General features: G+C 39.3%; 1 protein-coding gene across 1 annotated transcript in view; it reads right to left on the bottom strand.

Moving 5' to 3' along the window:
• Positions 1–2,294: 2,294 nt before the first annotated feature.
• The window catches only part of SH3BGRL (SH3 domain binding glutamate rich protein like), an 87,594-nt gene continuing 64,543 nt past the window's right edge, over positions 2,295–25,345 (bottom strand). Inside the window, exons 2-4 of the mRNA XM_040999452.1 lie at positions 20,302–20,487; positions 16,083–16,163; positions 2,295–3,617 (exon numbers count right to left, since the gene is read on the bottom strand). Of these exons, the coding sequence (XP_040855386.1) occupies positions 3,585–3,617; positions 16,083–16,163; positions 20,302–20,487 (300 nt within the window). The 3' untranslated portion in view covers positions 2,295–3,584. The remainder of the gene's footprint in view (positions 3,618–16,082; positions 16,164–20,301; positions 20,488–25,345) is intronic.

Genomic DNA, 25,345 nt, shown 5'->3' on the forward strand with positions numbered 1-25,345 from the left:
TTGGGCAAATGAAACAATCAATGGGCGCCTCCCCGCCCCTGCTCCAATTCTCCCTCTCAAATTTCAAAAAATTGAAACAAACAGATAACAAAGTGTTGGCAAGTCATCAGAACATTCATGAAAGTCTGGTTGAAATGTAAAATGATAATGCCATGTTGTAAGAGTTTGAATCATCGGACGGAAGCTCTTCCTCTCTGTCTCTCCTCCTCTCTGTATATCTGACTTTGTAATTAAAAATAAATAAATCTTTAAAAAGATGAGTTTGATAGTTCAAGTTTTTAGACACAGAACTAGCTAACTTCACAGTCAAAAGAATTGAAAAACAATCGTTAAAACAAAAAAATTGTACGCTAATGTGCATAGCTTTTTGAAACAGAGCCAAAAAGTGGAAACTATCCAAATGTCTATAAACTGATTAGCAAACAAAATGTGGTTCTGTCTACAGTGGAATATTATGCAATAATAAATTGTAATGAATGACTAATTGCATGTTACAACATGGATGAAACTACAAAGTATAGTAACTGGAAGGCATAGTTATAAAAGATCACATGCTGTATGATACACTTTATGATGAAATGTCCAGAAGAGGTAAATTCCTAGAAACAGAAGTAATTCAGCAGCTGTGTAGGGCTGAGGGAGGTTGGGGGGGGAGGTGGGAAAAAGGCAGCTAGTGGCTAACGAATTTGTTGGGTGATAAAATATTCTAAAATTGAATTGTGGAGATGACTACACATTGTGTGAATTTTATAGTATGGGGATTATATCTCAATAAAGATGTTTAAAAATGCAATCCTGGCAAAATAATGATTACATTAACAATTGATTTTATATAAGAATTCATAATTATGTTTACTATATTATAGAAAGGAGTAATATAATATTCAGTGTCAAGACTGATGTGGTGAGAAGCAAGATCAGTAAGTTTAAATAAATCAAATGCCAATGTCTCCTGGTCCATTTTACTGGAATTCTACAAAAGAAAATAAATACATATGAAAAGATTAAGTGTCAGCCTTTCTGTGTTTTCCGCAGCCACAACTTGATAAGAAAATACTTGTGAATTTTCTTTTTCTTTTGAATTAGCGTATAGCGTATGAGCAGTAATAACTAACTCCAACAAAATTCTCTCTATTTAGGCTTTCCTAAGTAAGTAATTAATCACCTCTGTTTTAAAATCCCTTCTCTCTGCCCGCTCAGATTCCAAAAGAAAGGGTTAAAAGTATAACCAACAAGCATTTTTTGTTGCTTGGTGAAAATAGGAATTTTCCTAAAGGTCAAACATTTTTGGGGGGCAGAAACGCTCCACAAAGTGAAATTAACAATTTAGAAGGTCTTATTTACAAATACACCAAATATAACAAGTAGCAAAGTTGGTACTTTCTAGATTCATACTGTGAAAGTTATTTCTAAAACTCATCTTAATAATCAGAATTTCACTTCATTCTCTTGGCTGAATAAATAAAATCTGCAATTTAGGAAGATTTAATCCAACCTTTTACTCCAAATACACATATGTATATACAGTTTATTTGTTTGTTTGTTTGTTTTTGAGAGAGAGGAAGAAGGAGGAGATCGAGGTCTTTCTCTTGCTGCTTCACTTTCAGAATGCCTGCGCCAGTCAAGCACGGCTGGGCCAAGGCCGGGACAGCACCTCATTTGCGGCCTAGCATGTAGGTCCACAGGGATCTAGGTACCGAAGTCAGCACCACCTGCTGGCTTTCAGCATCTGTATTAGCAAGAAGCTGGAATCAGGAGCAGAACTGGAACATGAACCCAAACGCTGTGATACGGGAGGCAGGAGTTCCAAGCAATCTCTTGAACTATTATGGCCAAACGTCCATCCATAATTTTAAGATACTAATAGATATACGTGCTTCAAAACCGCATCTATTTTTGAAGTCCGTCTGCTTTTATGACAGCGCTAATTCATTTGATTCTAAAATAAAAGTAAGAACATTCATATGGACTATTGCATCATACACAGCATTTAATAAAGCTCAAGAGGAAACAGTGGGTAATTTTTAAAATATTTTCCCAGAATCCATTACAAAGCACCCTGTTTTCTAGTGTTTTCTATCACATATTTTTTGTAAACCAAACAATGGAATAGCTTGACTCCAGCTTGTATTGCAAAATTCAGAGTTCTAAAAAAAGAAAAACTAAAACATTACACTCAAATTGTTTGCTTTCTGTTATTTTCTCTTCCCTCCTGCCCAACCCTTTAAAATAACGTAGTAGTCATCTAAAATTACAACGTTTTATGTTATTTAGAAACATCAGGAACACATCAATTATGTTTCCAAAAGGACTGAGTTTATTTTAAAGCATAGCATCAAGTTAGAATTTCAGTAAACAAAGCCATTTCTTCATTACATGTTGATTTTTGCAGAGCACAGACTTGTATACAACAGATAGAATCAGCTTATAAAAAGTGTTTGCTTTTGGCAATGAAGTAGTACGGAATTGAAATACAGTGTGTCTATCTTCTGCATGAGTGATGTAGGACAAGTTTCATTTCTTTTTAAAAGTCTTCTAAATTAAAATCATTTTAGTTGCTCCTTTTATTTGGTACTTAAGCATTTTGTTGAAGAGAGGCATAGAAAAGGTTCTCTTGGCTTAGATTAATGTACCCTCACACCATGGGCCAAAATCTGGACAAGGGGGTCAGATAACTGAGACATACTGGCATTCATGACCACAAGCTGTATTAAATGAAGGACACAACTAGATTTTTTTTTTTTCAGCAAAAACAAGACTTGGGCAATGAGTTCAAGTGTATCTTTTCATGGTTAAGTAAAAGTCTGAGCTCTGTGTAAGAGGACACCATTTTAAAATGACTTGTCATCTCACTTACATGACACACAGATATGTACTTCACTGGGCCAATCAACTTAGAAACACGAATCCATCACAGCTGTGTAGTTAAACAAGGTACCTGTCACTTAAACGAACCCATGTTTTTGCTGTGGAAAGTCATGTTTTAGTCCATGAAATACGCAACGAAAGGCTCCAATCCTGGAAAATTTATGGTTCAGTACATAGAAGCAGTTACAGAAGAATAGGAATGTTATCATTGCCACAGGGAATTACAATGTTCAACATTTCACTAACTTGACCTAAAATACTTTTTAATCACAACATCATCACATCAAACGGGTAAATGTTCTTGTTCACTAGAATTAATGAGGCCATTTGGGAACAAGAGACAAGTACTCTGGGTCTCTTTTTGTCCTTACATTCCTCAAGGTTGAGCTGTGGACAGCCTTAAGCCGTAACAATAATACTAAAAAGAGGGAAGGGTATTTTCTTTATAAAATCACTGAAGTACATAAAATGCCTTGACAGATAACAATACAATTCCATCAGATCCACTTAAAAATTTACGTTCGGCTCCTTTTCTCCTTCACCCTAACGTTCACATTTTAATTATGTATTCACTTTGATTGTTTGCATGCAAAAGCACCAACTAATCTATTATTTCAACATTAAGCCTATTTCTTCTGAAGCCAAGATAATTTTGCTACTTTATAAAAGCAGTGGAGATTCACTTTTCAGGATGCACAAGACAGAATGCTTCAGGTTCAGGCTTCCTGCTTTGCCTGGGCTTCTGCTTCCTGAAACAAAACAAACAAACAAACAAAAAACAAATAAAAAAGAGAAGTTGAAACATCACAAAGCAGACACCATGTGTTTTGGTTCGACTACAATAGCTCAAATTACTAATAATATTAAAAAGCAGAGTATTTGTTCCTGGAAAAAATAGTTCACAAATTCTTAATAGGAAAACTTACAAGGTAAAAACTGCTACTAGAAATGTATAAGACTGCAGAATCATTGTCCAGGCTTTGAAATAATTGCATAAAACAAGCAATATACAGTTTTTTACTGACCTTTTAAAAAAGATGTTCTGCTTTGTGCATTTTCATGGAAGTTGAATGTTCAAAAACACTGTTACCCAATGTTCACAGTTTGTTGAATTTTTGTTTCATGAGAGCATATATGAAAAGCAATCGATCTATCTTCCTTGTCATCTGGATTCTGAGTACCTCTTGGCTAGCAAGTGTTACTAATGTATGTGTCTGTCACCCAAGATAGTACTTTACACGAAACAAAATTCAAAGAAAGTTAAAGATCGAAGCAAGGGTGACATTAGCCCAGCAAATGCCATACATTAATCATAGAAAGTAAGCATGCCAGACTGTCACCTGTATCACGCTCAACACTTGTCACTAATCACAGACCTGGTAGTCTGAGGAGGAGACTACCAAGAAGCTGAATTTTCTAAATTAAGCCTCTGATATTTGGACCAAAAGAAGCAAGGGAAAAAAGATGGACGCGAGAGTGTTTATTGTTGTTGTTACTTTAAGGCAGAAATGAAGGAAAGAAGAAAATGAGAAATTACATTATGCTTTATTAATACACACTTACAAAATACACTAAATACAGTACATATAATACCGAGTCCCTTTCTGAAACACCTAGTCAACCCAAAAAGTAAGAAAGGGAAAGGGGTAAGGGACAGAGGGAGAAAAAAAATCCCCAACCCTCTTTCAAAGTTTCATACATAGCACTTATCAAAATAAATGTCTTAGAACTGCATTAAACACACTGCTGCATTTTATAGAACAAGTTTTCAAAAACCTCCTCATACAACATGAATTTTATACCAAGACTCCTCAAAGGTCTAGGATATATATAGTTGGGGAAGCAGTTGCACAGTACTGTATATGCCATAACATGCACTCTTTTGTTCTGTAACCAGCTAGCACGTCGAAGTAACCTCTATGCAATTCCCCGAAGTCACACCCTATCATCTTTGCTGTAATTTGTCATAAACTGTATAGCTCTTAGTTACCCTTTTTGAGAAAAGAAATTTCTAGCACAGCATCAAAAACAAAAGCCAATTCAACGTTCTTTATAGCCTCTCTTTAGAATATATCATATTCAAAGTAAACTATTCACTTTTCTAGTTATGTTTTATTTATGAAATATGTAAACGGAGCTGAAAATTTTACTACCTAAAAGTAAGTGGTTGGTGTTTATAGAACGATGAGTCATTTAATCAAGCAAAGAGCATTACAAATAAGCACATGAGGCACTCCTCAGCCCACCGGCCCCTTTCTAATGTAAAAATTATTCCACAAAAGCACTGATCTCGATTTAGATTCTCTGGAGTTCAAATTCCAGCTCTGCTTCTCAATTTGTTAAAATTTAATTTAATTGAATTATTAAGTATCCTTAGACAAATTACTTAAATTAGCTGGCCATCAGTTCTCTTCTCCAGAGGGTAGCATTAAGGATGCAGAATCCAGAGATGATATGAAAGATAAAGTGAGATGAATATGAAGAGACTAGCTTAGTGCTTGGCTCATGGCAGGCATCCATCTTGCTTTCTTCCATTCCCTTTTTTCTCTTTCTTGCCTTGGGAAACCAAGCTCACAGGTGAGCCGACATATTCAACCCAGTCTCTCCTACAGACACAGTAAAATTAGGACAAATTCAGTGAATACAGTTTTACTTAACATCTCACACCAAAGGTGGACTGCAGGATCCCTCCCTAGAGTGGAGCAATTCAACCAAAGCCAATGACGTGTTTCTAACCAGCACCTTTTGTTTTGTTACTATATTACTGAACATACCTTTCACAGAACAGTCATTTTGCTCTCAGCATAGGCATCACCAGTTGTTTAGTTATTTGTTGTTTTTATTCACTCGAAAGTCAGAGACAGATAAGAGAGTGAGATGCTCTCAGCCACTCAATTTACTCCTGAAATGCCCTTAACAACCAGGAACTGGCAGCTGCACCTCAGGTTCTCATCTGGATGACAGGGACTCAAACACCGTGTGTTGGCTCCCAGGGATCATGACAGCAGGAAGCGCAAGTCAGAAGTGGACCCAGGACTCAGATCTAGGCACTCTGATATGGAAGGCAGGTGTCCAAAACAGGTGCATTAACAACTATGCCGAAGGTTCATTCCCATAATTTTATTTGGTTCTTGACACATTAACCTATTTATTTGTCAATATCATGAACTTCGCTGCAAAGTAGAAAATGGCAGTGCTACGAAATGCTATTTTTTTTTAATAAAAGATTTATTGCAAAGTTAGATATACAGAGAGGAAGATCTTCACTCCCCAAGTGGCTACAATGGCTGGAGCTGTGCAGATCCAAAACCAGAAGCCAGGAGCTTCTTCTGGGTCTCCCACATGGGTGCAGGGTCCCAAGGCTTTGGGTCTGCTTTCCCAGGCCACAAGCAGGGAGCTGGATGGGAAGTGGAGCTGCTGGGATTAGAATCGGTGCCCATATGGGATCCTGATGCTTTCAAGGCGAGGATTTCAGCTGCTACACCACCGCGCCAGGCCCCAAGAAATGCTATTTTGGGGATAGTATTGTGGTATAGTCAGATAATTTGCTGCCTGAAGCACCAGTATCCCATATGGGTACTGGTTCAAGACTTGTCTTCTCCACTTTCACAGCTCCCTGTTAATGCGCCTGGGAAGACAGAAAAAAAAAAAAAAAAAAAAGCCCAAGACGTGGCCCCTGCACCCGTGTGGGAGATCCACATGGAGTTCTGGACTCCTGGAGTCAGCCGGATCCAGAACTGGTCGTTGTAGCCATTCAGGGAGTGAATCAGTGGATGGAAGATTCTTGCTCTGTAACTCCACCTTTCAAATAAATAAAATAAGCATTGTTTAAAAGAGGAAGTGCTATTTTGTATTGATACAATAAACAACTGTAATCATTTATGTGCTATCCTTTAAATGCATCAAACGCACAAAAGAAAAGAGAAACTGTCTTTTATAGAATGATTTCTTGCTTTTTGGAAATATTCATCATAAATATTCAGCTCCACAGTGCGTAGATTTTCAGTAAGTTTAAATGTAGGAAGCTGTCACAGTGGCATACAGGCTAATCCACTGCCTGTGGTGCCAACATCTCATGTGAGCACCAGTTCTAGTCCCTGCTGTTCCACCTCCGTTCCAGATCCCTGCTTTGACTTGGGAAAGCAGTGGAGGATGGCACAAGTGTTTGGGTCCCTGAACCCATGTGGGAGAACTGGAAGAAGGTCCAGCTTCCAGCTTCAGATGAGCTCAGTTCTGGCCGTTGGCAGCCATCTGCAGAATGACCCAGTGGATGGGAAACCTCTCTCTGTGTCTCTCCTCTCTCTGAAAAACCTGCCTTTCAAGTAAAAACTTTAAAAAAAAATGTAAAGGGCATGCATGCTATCTTTAGTTTCTCAGCATATCTTCCAGTAACATTTTATACATGCAGTAAGACCCTAACAGGCGTATAAATCTATCTCAGCTTTTGTTTTATATTTGTCATGAATTTTATTAATACATATGTAATAATCCTTATCCTTTTATGTATGTATTTAGTCAAATAAAATAATACTATAGTTTTAGTGATTTGTAATTACTTCGAAATTTACTGCATATGGATGAATTGGTAATTTTTTCAATTGATTCTGTGTAGCCCTTGCCCTTGGTTTTGCTGGAATCCTTCTGCTTTTTACGTTTTTCATTTTTTATTTAGTGGAGCAGTAAGCCCTTGACTGTCATGCAAATTAAAGTTGTGTTATCACAAAGATGAAGGAGGGGGAGAAAGGAATAGGAGGGAGAGTGAGAGGAAAGAAAAAGGAAAAACTATTCTATTTTTAGAATTATATCTTTGCATTATATGGAACCTGTTAAAAACAAAAAATACAAATAAAAAGCATATGAAGTGTATCTCTAACAGTATTTGAAATACATTGGAAAAGTCCCTGTATTGCCTGCATTCTCAAACAATGGCTTAGAGGTGAAGTGGCATTTGTTGATTCTCAGTGAGCTGAGCAGTTTATATTTACTACTCACACTCTTCCCTTAATCTCCGGATTGCACTTCTTATTGTAGGAGTGTCTTAGACGTAACAGATACTAAGGCTTTACAAGGTATATGAATTGCAAATATTTGTAACCCAGTGAGGCCTGTCTACCCATCATGATTCTTTCATCACATCTATCACTGTTTTAAATATTAATATAGTTAAATATGCAACTATTTCCAGTGAAATCTTTGTGTGCGTGTCTTTTTAAAAATTCTTTCCAATCCAACATTAATATTCTCCCAGGAGAAATGCTTAGTTATTTCAACAGGCAAGTTGTCTGATGGAAAACAGCATCTTGTTGTGGGAATAATTCAATTCTACACCAAAAAAAAAAAAAAAAAAATCAAACAACACTGCCCCTCTGCAACACACACACAAAACCAGAAAGCATGCTAATAATTTAGAATTTTTTTAATGGGAGAAATATGTGCATTTTTCAGTCTCCTTCTTGTTCCATGCATACCTTTCAAATGTAATTAGGAAATGATTCTGTAACATATTGGGTACTCAGTTTCATGACAATTAATTCCATAATGTTGTAAATTGTCGTTGATGTTATATTGGGGCTTTTAATTGATCAGGATGATATTCTGCCAGCTCTACCTTCAGACCAGAGATGGTCTCCCCAAGAAACCGTTGAATGTATCTGGACAATTAGATGCTGGACTCTTTGCTTGGTATATGCTTGCAATGAAAGAATCTCAACTGAATTTGATCTGTAACACTGCAACAAGGTAGAAGAATCCACCATTGGGGGAGGGTAGGGGAAGAGGTTGGGGGAATCCCAGAGCCTTTGAAACTGTGTCACATAATGCAATGTAATTAATAAAAAAAAAAAGAGTTGGCATTATAATATATTCTTTCACAAACTCTAACAGTCCCCACTTATGCACAAGGAGTAGGCTCCAAGACCCCAGGAAGCCTCAAAATTCATTTAGTATTGAAGCATAATATATATTAGTTTTTTTCTTTTTTACTAAAAAAAACCCCTTATTTATTTGAAAGGCAGAGCTAAAAAGAGCAGAGAGAGAGAAAGAGGAGGGGTGGAAGAGGAGAGAGGTTTTTCCATTTACTGATAAACTCTCCAAGTGGCCACAACAACCAAGCCTGGACTGTGCTGGAGCCAGGAGCCAAGAGTTTCTTCCTGGTCTCCCACAAGAGTGCATGGGCCCAAGCACTTGGGCCATCTTCTGCTGCTTTCCCATGCACATTACCAAGGAGCTGGATTGAAAGTGAGACAGCTGGGACTCATACTGGCATCAATATGGGATGCTGGCCTTGTAGGCAGTGGATTAACCCATAGTGCTAGCCCTACTATAGCTTTTTCTTACACATGTAAACCTACGAATATTTTCATTTTTAAGTTAGGCATTGTTGTGCGTTAACGGCAATAGAATAACAAAACTAGCACAATCATAATAAACTGCTATAGTGACACTTATGTGAATGTGCCCTACACCTCCATCTCTTTCTTTCCTTCCATTGAATGTGTTACATATACATCGTGGATATACTGCAAAAAGAATAATTCACATCCTTGGCAGATGGTGTGTGAAGACATGATATTCCATCATGATACTATGAATTATTTGTTTCTTAAATTTTCCATTAATATTTTCAGGCCACGGATAAGGACAAGTAACCAAAATTGTGAGAAACAAAACTGAAGGCAGGATGGCCACATCATTTTTTAATGACAGCACTTATTAATCCAGTGGATAAATTATTTTTGTTGGCTTCATTTTTAGACATCTAACTTGTTTCCAAAGTACAGGATTCTATACAGCATTTTTATCCATATTTGTATCTGTAAAGTTCATTGATTAGATTAATTTGAATAACCCTCCTGTTAAATATTTAACTTGTACACAAAGTGTTGATGTTATAAATCAGCTTCAATTACATCATCAATTTCAAACCTATCAGCTCTTGTCCTATCCCTCGTAACATTTAGCCTGCTTTTAATTTACACCTACTCTCAGGCTTGATGATAACGGGAAAACCTGTCACCAATCCAACCAGCTCCATTGTAAGCTCATCAGTGTCAATGGCAGCTGTGACCTTGCTCAGCTAGCCTTCCATTCACAATCACAGACTACTTCTTTTTTTTTTTTTTTAATTGATTACACCACACTATGTGACACAGTTTTACAGGCACTGGGATTCCCCCCTCCCCTCCCCAAAACCTGCTCCCCACCATGGTGGATTCTTCCATCTTGTTGCATTACCACAGGTCAAATTCAGTTGAGATTCTTTCCTTGCAAGCATCTACAAAGCATAGCGTCCAGCATCTTATTGTCCAGATAAGTTCAACAGTTTCATGTAGAGCCGACAGAGTATCATCCCAATCAATTAAAAGCCCCGACATTACATCAGTAACAATTCATAACGTAATGGAATTAGTTGACATGGTTTTGTGTAACCAGCATGTTCAAAGAGAGAGAGAGAAAACAACAACAACAAAAAAAAAAAAAAGAGTGCAAGTTCTGAACCACATCCTATGACCTACATTGACATTACAATTATTAGTTTATATACAGCTGGGTTCTACACACCTTAAAACGGCTATAGATTACTATTCAGCTGTCTCATGTCTATTTTAATTTTAGTATTTAGCAGTTCATAGCGTTGAAGCATGATTTTGCAGAACCTGGCTGTTTTTCGGGTAGTCTAACTCTATAACTCTAACAAGACATATGTCAACAGTTTAGGTGAACAGTTTTAGGAGGGGTGTGCAGAGAAATCTTCAATACCCTAGTGAGGAGTAACTAATCTTTGTGTCCCACCCAGTGAGTTATAAGTGCATCCCCACTGCCCATTTCCTGTTTCTAAACTTTCCTTGCTGTTCTCCATCTATTCTAGTTTTTTTTGTTTGTTTGTTTATTTGTTAGTTTGTTTTGAGGGGTTTCTGGAGCAATCCTGATGGTCATTACGAGAGAGGGTGGGGACCCAAAGTCAGCACCAGGCAAGAACCAGAGAAAGCTCCTCTCCCTAGTCCCGAAGGAAGTTAACTGTTTTGTTTCTGCGGTCCGCTCAGTGCTCCTGGTGGTTGTTCCGATGAGCTTGGATCCTGCAAGACAGGATATGGGCTTCTTCCATCCCATGTGGGAGATCCAAATGGAGGTGGGTGACCTCAGAGTTCTTGGCCTCTGAAGGCACTCCAATTCCCTGTGGTCTCCTTGGCGGTTGGGATGTAGTCCTCGGAGCTCGTACTGATAGTCCTTGGTGAGGATCTAGGAGTCTTCAGGGTTGGGATATAAGCCTCCTCCTGTCTGCCTGCTCCACTCTGGGGTCCCCGCCACTCTGTGCATATGACCTCCTGTTAAGAGGTTGTTGGGATTGCTCCTGATTCCCCCATATGCCTTCATAGTTTTGCTATTGTCTAATGCTGATTTGAGTCTGTTGTTGATGAGTTACCAGTTATGTTCCTGATAGGTTATACTTCCCGTCTTCCTCACACCTTCTTGGGTGATGTAAGATTTCACTGCTCTCCCTCCTCATTTCCGAGTAGCATAGAGCCTTACAAGTATATTAGGTCTTGCAATTCTTTGATGTAGATCAGAAGCAGCACAAACTACTTCTTAGCCTATTTTCAACACATAGGCACCTCAATTCTCCCCAAGGTTCTAGTATCGCATGTGTAGGCTCACTTTTAGCACGTTTTTTTTTTTCCCTGCCTCATCCAGAAGGTAAAGACACTTTTAAATGTGAATTCCCACACTATAAAATTTCTGTTTTTACCCTTCTCTTAATTATTGTCTCCCTTAGAAAAATACCACAAGCCCTCTTCTTTCCAACACTAACTCCTTCCACGGATCACTCACTTTGCTGTTTCCTCCATGATAACCCCACTGAGGTTAGAGGCCCAAGAGGTAGCTTTAATTCCACACAAGTCTCTGCACGCAGAAGCATCTCCATAATCATTAAATGTTTAATCCTACACCATCATTTATGCTTTTTAAAAATTATTTAATTTCATTTATTTTAAAAGTAGAGTGAAAGAGGGAGAGAGGAGTTAGGACTGGGGAGAGGTAGGGATCTTCTATCTGCTAGTTCATTCCCCAAATGCCTACAGCAGCTGAGGCTATTCCAGGCCTAAGCCAGGATCCAGGAACTCCATCCTTTCTCCCAAGTACTTGGGCCATCCTCTGCCCCCTACCAGAATACAATTAAGGAGTAGCAGGACTGGAAATAGAATATGGGGTGGGGCATCCAAGTGATAGCTTAACCACTACACTGCAATGTTTACATCAACATGTGATTTTGAGTGTGTGTACGCCTTTTAAATACATGTTATCTTCCCAAGACTACTAACCCACTTTAAGTCCTTTCTTTTCTTAAAAAAAAAAAGTTTTTATTATTTATTTGAAAGGCTCCCAGCTCTCATGCTCTCCAGTGGGAATGGTGGTCCAGCAGGGGAGCCCTCCACAGCCTTCCTTATTGCATATCTCTCTATGTTGCAGCTCCCACTAGTGTACGTGAAGGCCGAGTGTATGGTGGGCAGGATTGGGCTGGGCTGCAACACCCATTAAAAGACAGGCTGGACATAGAACTCTAAGGTACATTATGTCAACCAGTGTGTTCTGGAGAGACTTCATCGTGCTTGGAATGGCGAGATCAGCAGTAATTCGGAACTGTTTAACTATTGAAACCTCATGAGCAGGACCCTCAGAGCATCTGGGATCATGGGGTGGTGTTGGGTGACTGTCCTCCATCCCAGGGTGCAGAGGCATTTGGGAGACTGGGTATGGCTTCTCTCCTTGTCTACTCCCTTCCCCCGGATACAGGAAACAAACATAAAAGAAAATATGAAAACGGTTATCTCACCCACCTTCCTGTATTCCTTGACTCTAATCACCCTAATCAACTGTGTAAAAATCATCAAAAATTAGACTGAGATTTCCATGCATCAGTTCACTCCTGAAATGCCTGCCACAGCTAGGGCTGGGTCAGGCCAAAGTAAGGAACCAGGAACTCTGTGGAGCTTTTCCACATGGGTAGTAGGGGCCTGAGTACTGGGCTGTCAATTACCATTTCATGAGGTGTTTCAGTGGGAAATTGGATGGGAAACACAGAAATTGGGACCCAAACTGGCACTCTGCTATGTGGGCATCCCAATTTACTACATGTCACTGTCTGCCCTACATACTTTTTAAAATCTATTTGAGAGACAAAAGGCTCCCATCCCACTGATTCACAGTCAGGACTAGCAGAGCTTGGAACCAGGAGCCAGTAATTCTGTTCAGGTCTCTCATGTGGATGGCACGGACTCCAGTGCTTGATCCATTGCCTGCTGCCTTCCAGGGTGTGCACTGGCAGAAAACCAGAGGAAAGAGCAGGGCTGGAATGAGACCCAGGGTCTTGGATATGGGATGCAGCTAATCTTCTCCAGCATCTTAACTGCTAGCCAAGTACCCACCCCCAGGACCCCTCTTGAGTTCTGCTGTGTCTGCATCCATCTCTTTCCTTTCTCTTCCCCCACTTTGCTTTCTTTGAACCCCATGTTGTGCCATTGGCAATCCTTCCTTCTCCTCTCTAGTTCTTCCTTCTTGTCTTTCTTGCACCTGTTTCTTGTGCCCCTCTCTTTGTGGAGACAGTATTTCCTCTTTCTTGTGTGTCCCGTAGTATCCTTCTGCCATCTCTCCCAGAACAGGACATGGCCACCCATCCCCTGACCCCTGGCATGTGGGACTTTTGGTTGTGACTTCTGGATATGGGATGCTGTCCCCCTTTTCTGCAGAAATCCTGACGATGCTCTCATGCTGGCTGACCCTTGAGAAGCCACTTTCTGTGTCTCCACAGACCCTGAGGGGGGGCGGGAGTCCTGGCTGGCCTTGGAACAGGAGCCACATGGGCCTCGTGCTTGGCTGAGGTCATGTGATTTTAGGCAGCAGACCTGGCCTTCCTGAGCTCAGGGCCTTCTCTGTAAGCCAGGTCAGAGAGCAGCTGGCCCAGGCGGCAGGCAGTGGCTTTTCTAAAGCACTAGCAGGGGAGTCAAGGACTTTTCTGGGGTGGCAATATGGCAGGGAGATAATAAACCCAGCTCTCTTGGGGCCCCTGGGAAATGGAACAGGAACCATGACAGGGACCCAAGTCCTAAGGTAGAAAACTGACCAAGTTTTATTGGGCTCCTTTTAGCTAGGGCTCTCCCTAACTCCCAAAGCTGCAGCTGGAGATGGTTCAGGCCAACTATGGCATCCTGCTGTTGGGCCCATGACTTTGTCCAATTGCCTGGAAAGAAACTAGGAAGGAGGAAGTTGGGAAGATAGATGATGTTGGAGACAGTTCTGCAACCTTGGCATCCACTCCAGGGTGGGGGTCCTCCCTGTCTCCTGGGAGCTGGCCCAGGGCCTGCCAGGCCAGCAGCTCTAGAACTAGGTAGGGCACTGGGGGTGGCCCAAACCAACCAGTCCCCAGAAAGGTAATGTAGAGAGCACAAGCTCATTGGCCAGGCACTGGGCTGCCCAGCTCTAAAGCACTTCAGGGCCTTAATCACGCTAATGTCTGCCTCTCTGACATTGACCATATTCCAAAATTCATATAGCTGACAAATTTATTTTCTTATCACAATGAATAAGCCTTATCTTAAAATACAACGATATTCACATGATTATCTTTTTCTATTCCCCACCATGGCTTTTGGATGTCCAACAGATAAAAGAAACTATCTAGCATTGTGATCATATTCTAGTCCAAATTTACCCAATAAATTCCACTTCCTAGCAAACATCCTCTATTTAATATGCCCTCTTGTACCTTTTGCTCCCTGAACACACCATCCTAAGCTACGACACCCCAATGGGAATATTTCTGTTTTTGAGTCTGTTAAAGAGCCCTTAGTGTCACTTTAATACTTAGGAAATCTTTGGCAGCTCAAATGCTACTCCTCTGTGAAACAGCCCCCAGCTTCCATAGTAGAAATGTATACACTATGTGCTCCAAACTCCTACAGCACTTGGAGAATTTACCACAGTATGCTTTCAATTATAATTATTTGTACATATGTTTCTTTTATAATTATTTGTATACATGATCATCACTAGGATACAGAGAATCTGAATACAGGAGCACATTCTCTATATTTGATCCCATCATTAATGGCAAATCAGCTTTTGGCATTCCATAAATACAAGCTGAATAAAATAAAAGTATAAATAAGCCCTAATTTCAATTGAAAATGTGGGAGATAACAACCATACACACAAAAAGGACTACGTTTCCTTTCACACATCCTCTTATATGGACCGATTTTGATGACTTAACTTAGATATTACTAATTTATTTAAGCAAAAGTATCTTACCTAACTTCCTAACTTTTCTTACAACTCAATTTACACACAGCTTGAAATATAAAACTTTTGCCCATGGGGAGGCGGGGGTAAGGCTTGGCAAGAAACTGAAATTTCACAATGACGCAAACACAGTACTAATAAATCATGTCCAGCAAAAACATGAACGATAGCAGAGACTCTCCAAATTGGAGACTGAGATGGAGTTCAAATAATCTGTTGAATATAAAATCATTCGCTATGAGCCAAACATTAGACAATAGAGCAGAGAACACACATTTTGATTAACTTGCTTGTGTAGATAATACCCCTGTGTGAGACAAAGGTATATTCAAAGGTCGTTGCTTTGAGACATTTTATTAGATGGGCAATTTTATTTTTGCTTCTTTTATTTGGTCTCCCTTGGCAACACTGTCACTTGAAAAAAAAAAAAAAAGAATTTGTATTGGCAACGAAAAGCCCAAAATTTAGTCTGCAATTTAGTGATCAATTTTGTGACTCAAATCCTCTTAGTTAACTTGAATAGGTGACTCTTAGCATTTGCTCTCATACAAAAACAATAAATGCGTCCAAGGAGATGACCATGAACTAAGATGCTCGCTGCTGAAGTAGAACTGTGCATTACAACTGGAATAGCGTATCTTTAAAAATCGTTAACCATGTATTTGTGAATGGGTAAATGAAAAATTTGCCATCATGGGCACCTAAAATCTATTCCCTATATATGTATTTCATGTATCTGCCTATGAACTTCCATGTGACCTAACAGATATTAAGTGCATGCAGAACAGGGATTTTCAGCTATAAAGCATGGTCTCTGACTTGGCTGAGTCTTTATTAAAGGTCAAAATCATATTTGATTTAAAAATCCAACAGCAAATGATATGAATAATACAGCGGGCGGGGAAAGGGAACCGTACCTTTGAACCGGGTGGTGCTGTCAAGCCTAGAAAGGCATACACTGCATTATTTTCTCTGGCTTCAAAGAAGGCATCATAGTCCTTGGTGAAAATAAGACAAAAAGGATTAGAAATATGTAACTAATAAAGGAAACAAAAGAGATTTGTTCATAGGGCTCTGAATGTTTGGCAGGATCAACTATCTCCTTAAGGATGGACAAACTGCCACAATGTAAGAATTCTGAAAGGAGTAGTAAGAATCACGGGATCCGCGCCCGGCGTGATATCTTAGTGGTTAAAGTCCTCGCCTTGCACGCAGCGGGATCCCATATGGGCGCCAGTTCTAATCCCGGCAGCCCTGCTTCCCATCTAGCTCTGTGCTTGTGTCCTGAGAAAGCAACTGAGGACGGTTCAAAGCCTTGGAACTCTGCACTGGCATGGGAGACCTGGAAGAAGCTCCTGGCTCCTGGCTCCTGGCTTCGGATTAGCTCAGCTCCAACCGTTGCGGTTGCTTGGGGAGTGAATAATCGGACAGAAGATCTTCTGCTTTGTCTCTCCTCCTCCCTGTGTATCTGACTTTCCAATAAAAAATAAATAAATCTTAAAAAAAAATCATGGCATCTGGATCCCATATACAGTGGGTTCAAAGGTATGCTGTTCTGTGAGGCCTAACGTTGCACAATTGTTTAATCTATATTTCATAGAATTTAAATTGGCTCCCAGCTTCTTCCACTGCCCAAAGCAGCCAGCTATTTCCTAGTGCGAAGCTGCTTATTTATAGTGGTAGACTGTAGTTCCAGTCCCCATATTTCCCTCTCATTATTCATTTTAGTAGAGATTGCCCCAGAGCCTATAGAAGAACACATATTAACCATATAAAGTCATGGCTAGAAAAAAAAGTAATCTTTGCTATGTTTTCCTGAAAGAAATAAATCATTCATGAAACACAACAATAAGAATGACCAAATTACTTAGAGATCTCTACCCAAGCATGTGAGAGATACCTCACATGAATAAACTTTGGTCAGGTTTCCTACTAACATCTTCTAAGCAACTGAGAATTTTCCAAATGTAACAAACAGATGTGTCTAAATTTGTCTGCGACTTACAATCAACCAGAAACATACCACTGTTTACACCTAGTCCGCAGCTGATTTTTAAACATACAGAGAAACATGATGTTTTGGTTGATTTATTAGCAATGATGGCTAGTCGGCTTCTCTAGAGATTTGCTCACCAGCAGATTACCACATGCACAGTTCTTCCCAAGCACCTTCTATTTTCTGGACACTTGGAACATCTGATGAGCATAAAAGCTTGGGCCCTCTTCCAAGAAACATGAGAAAAAGCATTTTCCTCTTATTCAGAATTTCTTTTAATAAAATCAGAATTGTTCAAGGTCACTGAGGTTTTTCCAAGAATTGACTCAAGCTATCTTTCTGACAGTGGATCAACTCTTATAGAACACACATGTACCAATAGCTTCTTTTACTTTTGGAATGCATTTATCAAGTGAATCCAACTGGGTCCAAACAGAAGTTCCATAACAAATCAGATTACTGATCACCTACTCAAGATAAAAAAAAGCAATATATGTCATATTGACACTTAACCAACCAGGAATATGCTAGTTAAAAAAAAATACAAGAGTCATAATATTTTAAGCTAGCATCAACGCAACAAAAACAACGCATGACTGTCTTCAGACTGTTGTGAAAGAAAGTCTTTAAATCAATTGAAATCTGATCATATAATGCTGTGGTCAAAATACATGAAAATGTGTTGATCTAGGACTTAGTAAACAAATGTTGTGAATCTGAAATAAAGGAACATTCGCTTCTTATTTAAGCCAAATTATTTCCAAAGTATTTATTGACCACTTGCTACATGATAATTGTTGCTCTTGATGTTAGAAATACAAGAGTAAATAAGATAAACTGACTTGACTTGCTTTTATAGGAACTTTCTGGGGGGAAATAGGATTACATCTTATTTGCATCTCTGGGATTTCAAGAACATTAATGCAGAATTCCATCACATATTGCTCACACTGGAATTTCATGGAAATGTGTTTGAGTGCTGCAAACGCACAGCAAAAACTCTTTCTGAATAAAGATGATTGTTGGAAATTGTGCGTGTACTATAGCAGTGTTTCACATATGTGGGCAGGGTAGTAATTTCAGTCTTGAATTACATTCCAATAGAGAAACTAAGACACAGTTTAAAACTGGAAGAACAACTGACATCTCATAGAAGCCAGAATGCTGTTGAAGATCCTCCAATGTGCATGGGAAGCCTCCTACAATAAAGAATTTTGTGCCTAAGATGCCCACAGTCCCAAAGCCAAGGAACCTTTTAAAACAAGGCAAGTCTCACATGAAGAGCTAAATGCAAAGCATTACAAAGCAGAAAGGCCGACAACTGATTAGGAAACATCCCAGAGATTCGAACAGGAAGAAGCTGCTGTTATAGCCAAGTCGAAAGGAAAAAAAGTGAAGAAGGTAGTATTACAGAGCCCAGGAGCATCTGGTAGACCTGCTTACCCCTAAGGATATATGCTGACTGTCACAGATGCCTCCAGAAATAAAGAGAAGGAAACTTTGGCTTTTCCTCTCCTTCAATCTTCCTGCCATTGCCTCTTATTGTCAGCTAAACTCCATAGGTAATCAGCTGGCAATGGAGAATGGGAAACGCCATTTGAAGAAGTTACTCCCTCACAATACACAGGAAAGAAAGAAAAGAATGAAGAAAGGATATGTGAGAAAATAAGAACATGACCAACACAGTGGTTTACTGGATTAGGAGCTTCAGAGCAAGTGGTCAAGGTTTAAATTTGTTACATCACTGTTTACAAATCGTTTGATTTAGTCAACTAGTTAGCCTATTCATTAGAGTGGGTTCTCCTCCTATACTACTTTCCCAGGTCACTACTAAGTAGCTGGATGGGAGTAGAGCAGCCAGGACACAAACCGGCACTCATATGGGATGCTGGGTGTTGTTGCTCTGGCACTGGCACGCGATTTCTGTAACACGCTCCATGCCGCTGCAGTGTGATCTCCAAGGGGGACAAATATCAGATAAACCTGGTTTCCCTGATTTGCCCTTACAATCCAAAATGTATTCATTTTCAATAGTCAAGAAATTGAAATTTCTGCTTCAAAAATGAGAGGTTAAGACAACACATGCTGGCTTACATTGGACAGGAGGGCTGCTTCTGAGGCTTCTTGCAGCCCATGGGATTTTATGATTTGCAAAAAATTTAAATAGGCAAGCACTGAAGTTTTGCTATCTAAAAAAAACAGACTAGTGCCATTTCCTTATCTGTAGACCCTATCTTTGCATATTGGCTCTGACTGCAGCAGTAGATAACATTGTGAGGCTTCTTGTGAAGAGGGTTAAATCCACCCAGAAAACACTGTGTCAGGAGCTCTCTCCTGTCAGGACACCTGCTCTTCTCTCCTAGTTGCTCTGAATTGCGTTATGAAAGGCTCTTCAGTAAACAGTGTCTTTCTTACTCTCAGATACACCTTTTAGTCAGAAGACTCGCAATGATGCTTCTCAAACATTTGTTCCTCTATGGTCCTTACATCTGTGGCTTCATAACCACTCTATGTAAGTGTGTAGGGTTGATCCCAAAGTCTACTTCCAACCAGCTCCTTAAGAGAAGAACCGGTTTAATTTATGGTTCTAGTTTGTCATAGTTACCAGAATGATCAGAGACTAAAGAAATTAGTCAACAGTATAGTGAGTGAAGAATTAGGAATGAAGATAACTACTCCATAACAAAATGTTTAGATGAGAGATCTCATCCTGGATAGCTCCTTCATCCCTCACATGAATTTAATTGACTAACCTAATTTTTAAATCCGTTACTCACATCAAAATACATACATTACTAGATTTAAGAGAAAAAGAAATATTCCTTTTAATTAATTTAATTTAAAAAAGAAAGCTAAAGCTTCCTAGGAGAGACTTCTTCATGGATATATCAGAAACGGCACCACCATTTCGAATGTCATCAACATGGACAAATGTCCACAGATAGGATGTATATATGTTACAGGATTTTTTAAGTGGCTGATTCACCCATCTGCAAAATATTCCAGCTTCATGGACAAAGAGGAAAAACGACCATATGCAAGGACAGTGAGTACATGTGGAATTGGCGCTGCGAGTGAAGGCATGGGACAGATTTGAGGCAATCTGCTTCCAGGAACAAGCATTTAAATTGTATTCTTACCCCACGGTACTGGCTTTCATTGAAAATCTGAGGTGGCAAGGGGTACCCAGTGGCTGGTCGACTGTTTTCAGGTACATTTTCTCTCATCCACTTGCGATTCTCTTCATTGGCTGCAATATCTTTTTCTTCAAATCCAATTTTGTTGGCTTCTAAGAAACCAAGCACATCTTGCTGTTTCTTCTTAATCTAGGATCCAAAGGACAAGAAACCACGTTGTCTTTTGTGTTTTCTCTTTTCCAAATCAACCAAAATCAGTGGTCCATGAGCTAACAGAAATGAATTTAGACATGGATTAAAACTTGTGGTTTCGCAGAAGATACTATTTCCCCTCTTCTTTATTTACCTTGTTAATGATGTCTCACAAGTGGGCTGCAGTTTGTATCTCACGAGCCCAGTATCGGTCTGCCTCGTTTTTGTTGCCGTTGAGGATTCCCATATCTAATGATGCAGATACAAGGACAGTTGACAGATACCACCAACCTAAAGTAGTGGAATTAACTCAACAGTATGTGCCGTGGGATAGTATGTTTTCTGATGATCTAGAATTTATCTTAGTTTCATCTCTCACTTGAAGTTTTCCCAATCAAATCAAGTCTATTTCCCATCTTAACAAGCACTGTATAATCAATGGAGATCAATTTTCTGCTTGAGACTCACACAAGCCTCAGAATCGCTCAAGTCTCAGTTTTCATTGTTCACACAGAAACAGACTAAGATCTGCCTTTATACTTGGAAAGCATCCACAGCACTCATTAATCCTTAACGTGCATTCCTAACGCATCTTCTATGCATATTTGTGTGAGCTCCTCAATTAGGTTATCACGAAGAGATAACATGCTTATTTTTACTTCCTTGTAACAACTAGTAAAGGGTTTTGAAAATAGTCAATTTAATATTCTTATGTTAGGGCTCTACACGGACAAGCATTTCTTTCACAATCTGAATTCTCATACTTATCATAATTTACCCACTTTCAAAATCATTACTAGACATTTCAAAAACAGAATACAATCAGTAGGGAGGTCTCTTCATATAGACATCTAAAAAGACAGATGGGGCAGAAATATCAGAAGGTTTTTTTTTTTTTTTTTAAGTGAATCACCCAATGGGAGTGAAAAAGCAAAATAGAAAACTCACATATAGTCAAAGCCCTTTCGGATTTACACTTCCCATCTGGTTACACATGTGTATGTACACATAGATTTTATACACCTGTGCTTCTAAGTTGCTTCCGACAGTGGGTAAATAATTTTCTTTCACATCACGTGATCCCAATGGGAGAGAAAAAACCTCTCAATTTCTCCTAATATAAATTGTAATTCCTAAAAGCTGTTTACATCAAAGTTTTCATTATGCTTTAAAGACTGGGTCAGTCCAGCAAAAAATTGCTACAAGGAAATTTTAATGAGTATCCTGTTTCCTTATTGATTTAGAAAATAAAACTTCCTTTCCTAATTGTGTATCCTCATTAGAACTTAGAGGGGGAAAAAAAAAAACTTAAGGACTGTACCAGACCAAAGCACTTGATGGTAGGTTCAATACGTCAAAGACTTTCAGTAGTCAAGGGTCAGTGTAAATCGGATCAATCAATTTGTCAATCATTAGCATATTTACATTTTTGAGTAGTTATAAAGATGTCCCATTAATTAACAGAGGTGGGCAACCTTTGTTTCTGCCAAGGGCCATCTGGATATTTATAACATCATCAGCAGGTCAGACAGAATTATCAACTTGATAATTAGTCTGTTAAAGATTTATTGAATTTCAAGTCTTGCCTGAGGTTGCCCTGTCAGGGCCAGATCAAATTATTCTGTTGGCCTTATATGGCCCTATGGCTGGACATTCTCCACCTCTGCATATGATAATTTTTAATTTCAACAATTTAAAAGGAGTGAAGAGTTAACTTTAAGCTTACTGTACAAAGAATTACACATGGCTTTTGGAGAAGGTCATTAGTCATACTTGTGTGAATAAGGGGCACATAATCTAAAAATATTTATTTTCATTTATTTGAAAAGCAGAAAGAGACAGAGAGAATCTTCGTTCTGCCTGTTTCTCCTGGAGCAAGCTAAATGCAGGAGACCAGAAATCAATGTGAATCTTGCCTGTAGGTAGCAGGGACCCAATAAGTACTTGAGCTCCCTCTCAGGTGCGTAGGCAGCTGATCAGAAGTGGAGGCAGGATTCAGATTTGGGCACTCTGATACGGAATACAGACTCACCTGTTCCGCCACAATGTCAACTCCAGGTTAAAGAATTTTTAAAGTAAGTCACTCTGAAGCCTTCCCCACCTTTTTAAAATGCTTAGTATTTCAGGAACATTTGTCAAGTTAGCATGATTGCCTGGCCAGCTATCACTGAATACACTTTCACGAGATACTTTCACTGATGTCTGTCTGCTCCAGCCATCGGCCCAGGATAACAAATATTTCCCCACACTTTGAGGCTGCCTGACCACAAGTATGTATACTTCCTCGAGTGTCCTCCATCTTCATAAAGATGAACAGAATGGCTCACAGCTGCACTTGGCTAACTGGTTCTCCCATATCAAACATTAATATTTACTCAGCTTTGAAGCTTTAGGAAGGACAACATTTTTCCTAACTGCATTGCATCTGTGAGTACAACGTTTTGTATATGAAGTTCATTTCCAAGAAGTTATATTTTATATATAACAAATTAATGATTTCGGGCCCGGCGCGGTGGCGCAAGTGGTTAAAGGTCCTCGCCTTACACGCCCGGGATCCCATATGGGCGCCGGTTCTAATCCCAGCAGCCCCGCTTCCCTTCCAGCTCCCTGCCTGTGGCCTGGGAAAGCAGTCGAGGACGGCCCAAAGCTTTGGGAACCTGCACCCGCGTGGGAGACCCGGAAGAGGCTCCTGGCTTCGGATTGGCATAGTATCGGCCCGTTGCGCTCACTTGGGGAGTGAATCATCGGACGGAAGATCTTCCTCTCTGTCTCTCCTCTCTGTATATCTGCCTTACCAATGAAAAAATAATAAAAATAAATCTTTAAAAAAAAACAACAAATTAATGATTTCGTCATATGCTGATAGGTACATGTTTTGCACAACAAACTGTATAAAGCGAGTATTCAATGATATTAGTTTCCTCATTTCACTAGTTAGACTTAAACCAAAGGGACTCAGTGCACAGTTGTAGCTCAAACAAGTAGGAATGGGTGTCAGAAAGATTCCCTGAGGACTAAAAGATAAATTGCCCAGAGAGAAAAAAAAATAGAGTTAGGTTATTGATAACATTTCTGGCCTACAAATAAATTTGCAAGTGGACAACGGTGTTATCTAAGTAATCTAAACCATTACCTCTTCAATAAATCTTACCCCTTGCCTCTACTTAAAAAAAAAAATACCAAATCAATTCTGTCCTTGTGTCAGGAGTTTGGGATTCAAGGTTTTCTTCTCTCTAGAACACACAGGAGGGCTACTGAACAATTGCTGACTGGAGGAAACAGTTGCTGTGAAGTCTTTGTCTGTCATGCCAAAGGTCAAGTTTCTTTAAAGAAAGAAGAGTGGCAAGGTTTCTGCTCTAGAAAATGTCACGGAATGTTCCAAATACCCAAGCAAGGAAGAACAAAACTTCACTATAACATTTCAAATGTCAAACCGAAAGATCTCGTTAACGTAAAGGCCAATCTACAACAAAAGACTTAATCAAGATGGGGTGTTTACTTTGTTTTATGATTAACCTCTGTGAACATGCTTTCTTCTGATACTTTAATGAATGCTCACACAAGTTCTAACTACTAAATTTTTAAAACCATCATAACTTTCACTGTTGATTCAACAATGGTTTTGTATGCACTGCAAGGGTCATGCGAAGAACTTTGCTAGGTCTCCAAAATGCATGAAGAAAAACAACAAAAATCTTTCTCGATACTGCAATACAGTGGGAGGAATGAGACATACAGATACCAAAAAGTTAAATTACAGAATGGTCGTTGAAAAAGAATCCCTGACAATACAAGCTGTTCAGGTGCGAAGGGTTCAGTGAATGACAAAGCAAAGGCCAAAGAGCAAGCGCTCATTCCAACGAGTGATGCACTTAGCTAGAGTTTAATAATCACAGGGCACATGCTGCAATATCCACATATACTGAATATAATATATAGTTTCAGTGGAAAGAAGAAGTGCCTTGCAAAGATTCATAAAACTGACCAGCTATGAAAAATGAGCTTGTAAAGGTGACGATTAAAATAACAAATGTAAGCTATTATAAAATAATACCATGGAAACCTTCTAATTTCTGCAACCAAGTTCTGACACATAATTGAAGTCTGCAAATGAATAAACAATTCTGTGGGTGTGCATTTTCTCTTCTGGAAACAGGTTATAATTTCCTCAAAGAGAAACCTGGGTAATGTAGGCTCCCTCTGGTTCGTTCTGCTTATTTCAAATGCTGTCCTAAGAAAGGTCACTCAGCTTTTTTAGGAAAATAAAAAGCCCATGCCTAAAGATTTAGCAATAGGGTGGAGGGGGAGTGAACAAGTAGCATTTACCGGTGCTGTTCAGCCTTTTAGCAATCTACTTACAAAACACAACCAAAAGGGAAGTCAAATATGAAACCCCAGTTAGTCGCCTTGGAACTGGACCAACGCATTGTTGCCTCTGTGTAGTCTTTGGTAACCAAAGAGATCCATTTGCATTTTCAAATGGACAGTGCCCTGGGTCCTTATGTTGTTGGCTTCCTATTGCTCAAGTTAAGAGCACAGTCACAGCAAGAGACAGTTGTTTTCAGCTTGTCTGTTTTGCAATAATTCCTAGTGTTTTGGTCACAAACAGCCAAGCAGGCCTGTAAATCATATTTCTTTACCAACAAGCAACAGTCTGGGTTAAGACTATTATGCTTTTTTTTTTTTTCTTAACTGATCCTCCACCTCCATCTCTAGCTTCCTGGAGTTCTCTTGATAGATGTTCCAAGATGAGACAGCATGAGAGCACAAGCTAAGATTTGCTATTTAACTGTTGCTAAGCTATTAAAAAAAGCATTACTGCTATTTTCTTTTTTACTTGCCCTTCTCACACAAT

The sequence above is a fragment of the Ochotona curzoniae genome, unplaced genomic scaffold (genome assembly GCF_017591425.1).
Source record: "Ochotona curzoniae isolate NIBS_2020 unplaced genomic scaffold, NIBS_Ocur_1.0 scaffold_1852, whole genome shotgun sequence".
Taxonomy (NCBI): domain Eukaryota; kingdom Metazoa; phylum Chordata; class Mammalia; order Lagomorpha; family Ochotonidae; genus Ochotona; species Ochotona curzoniae.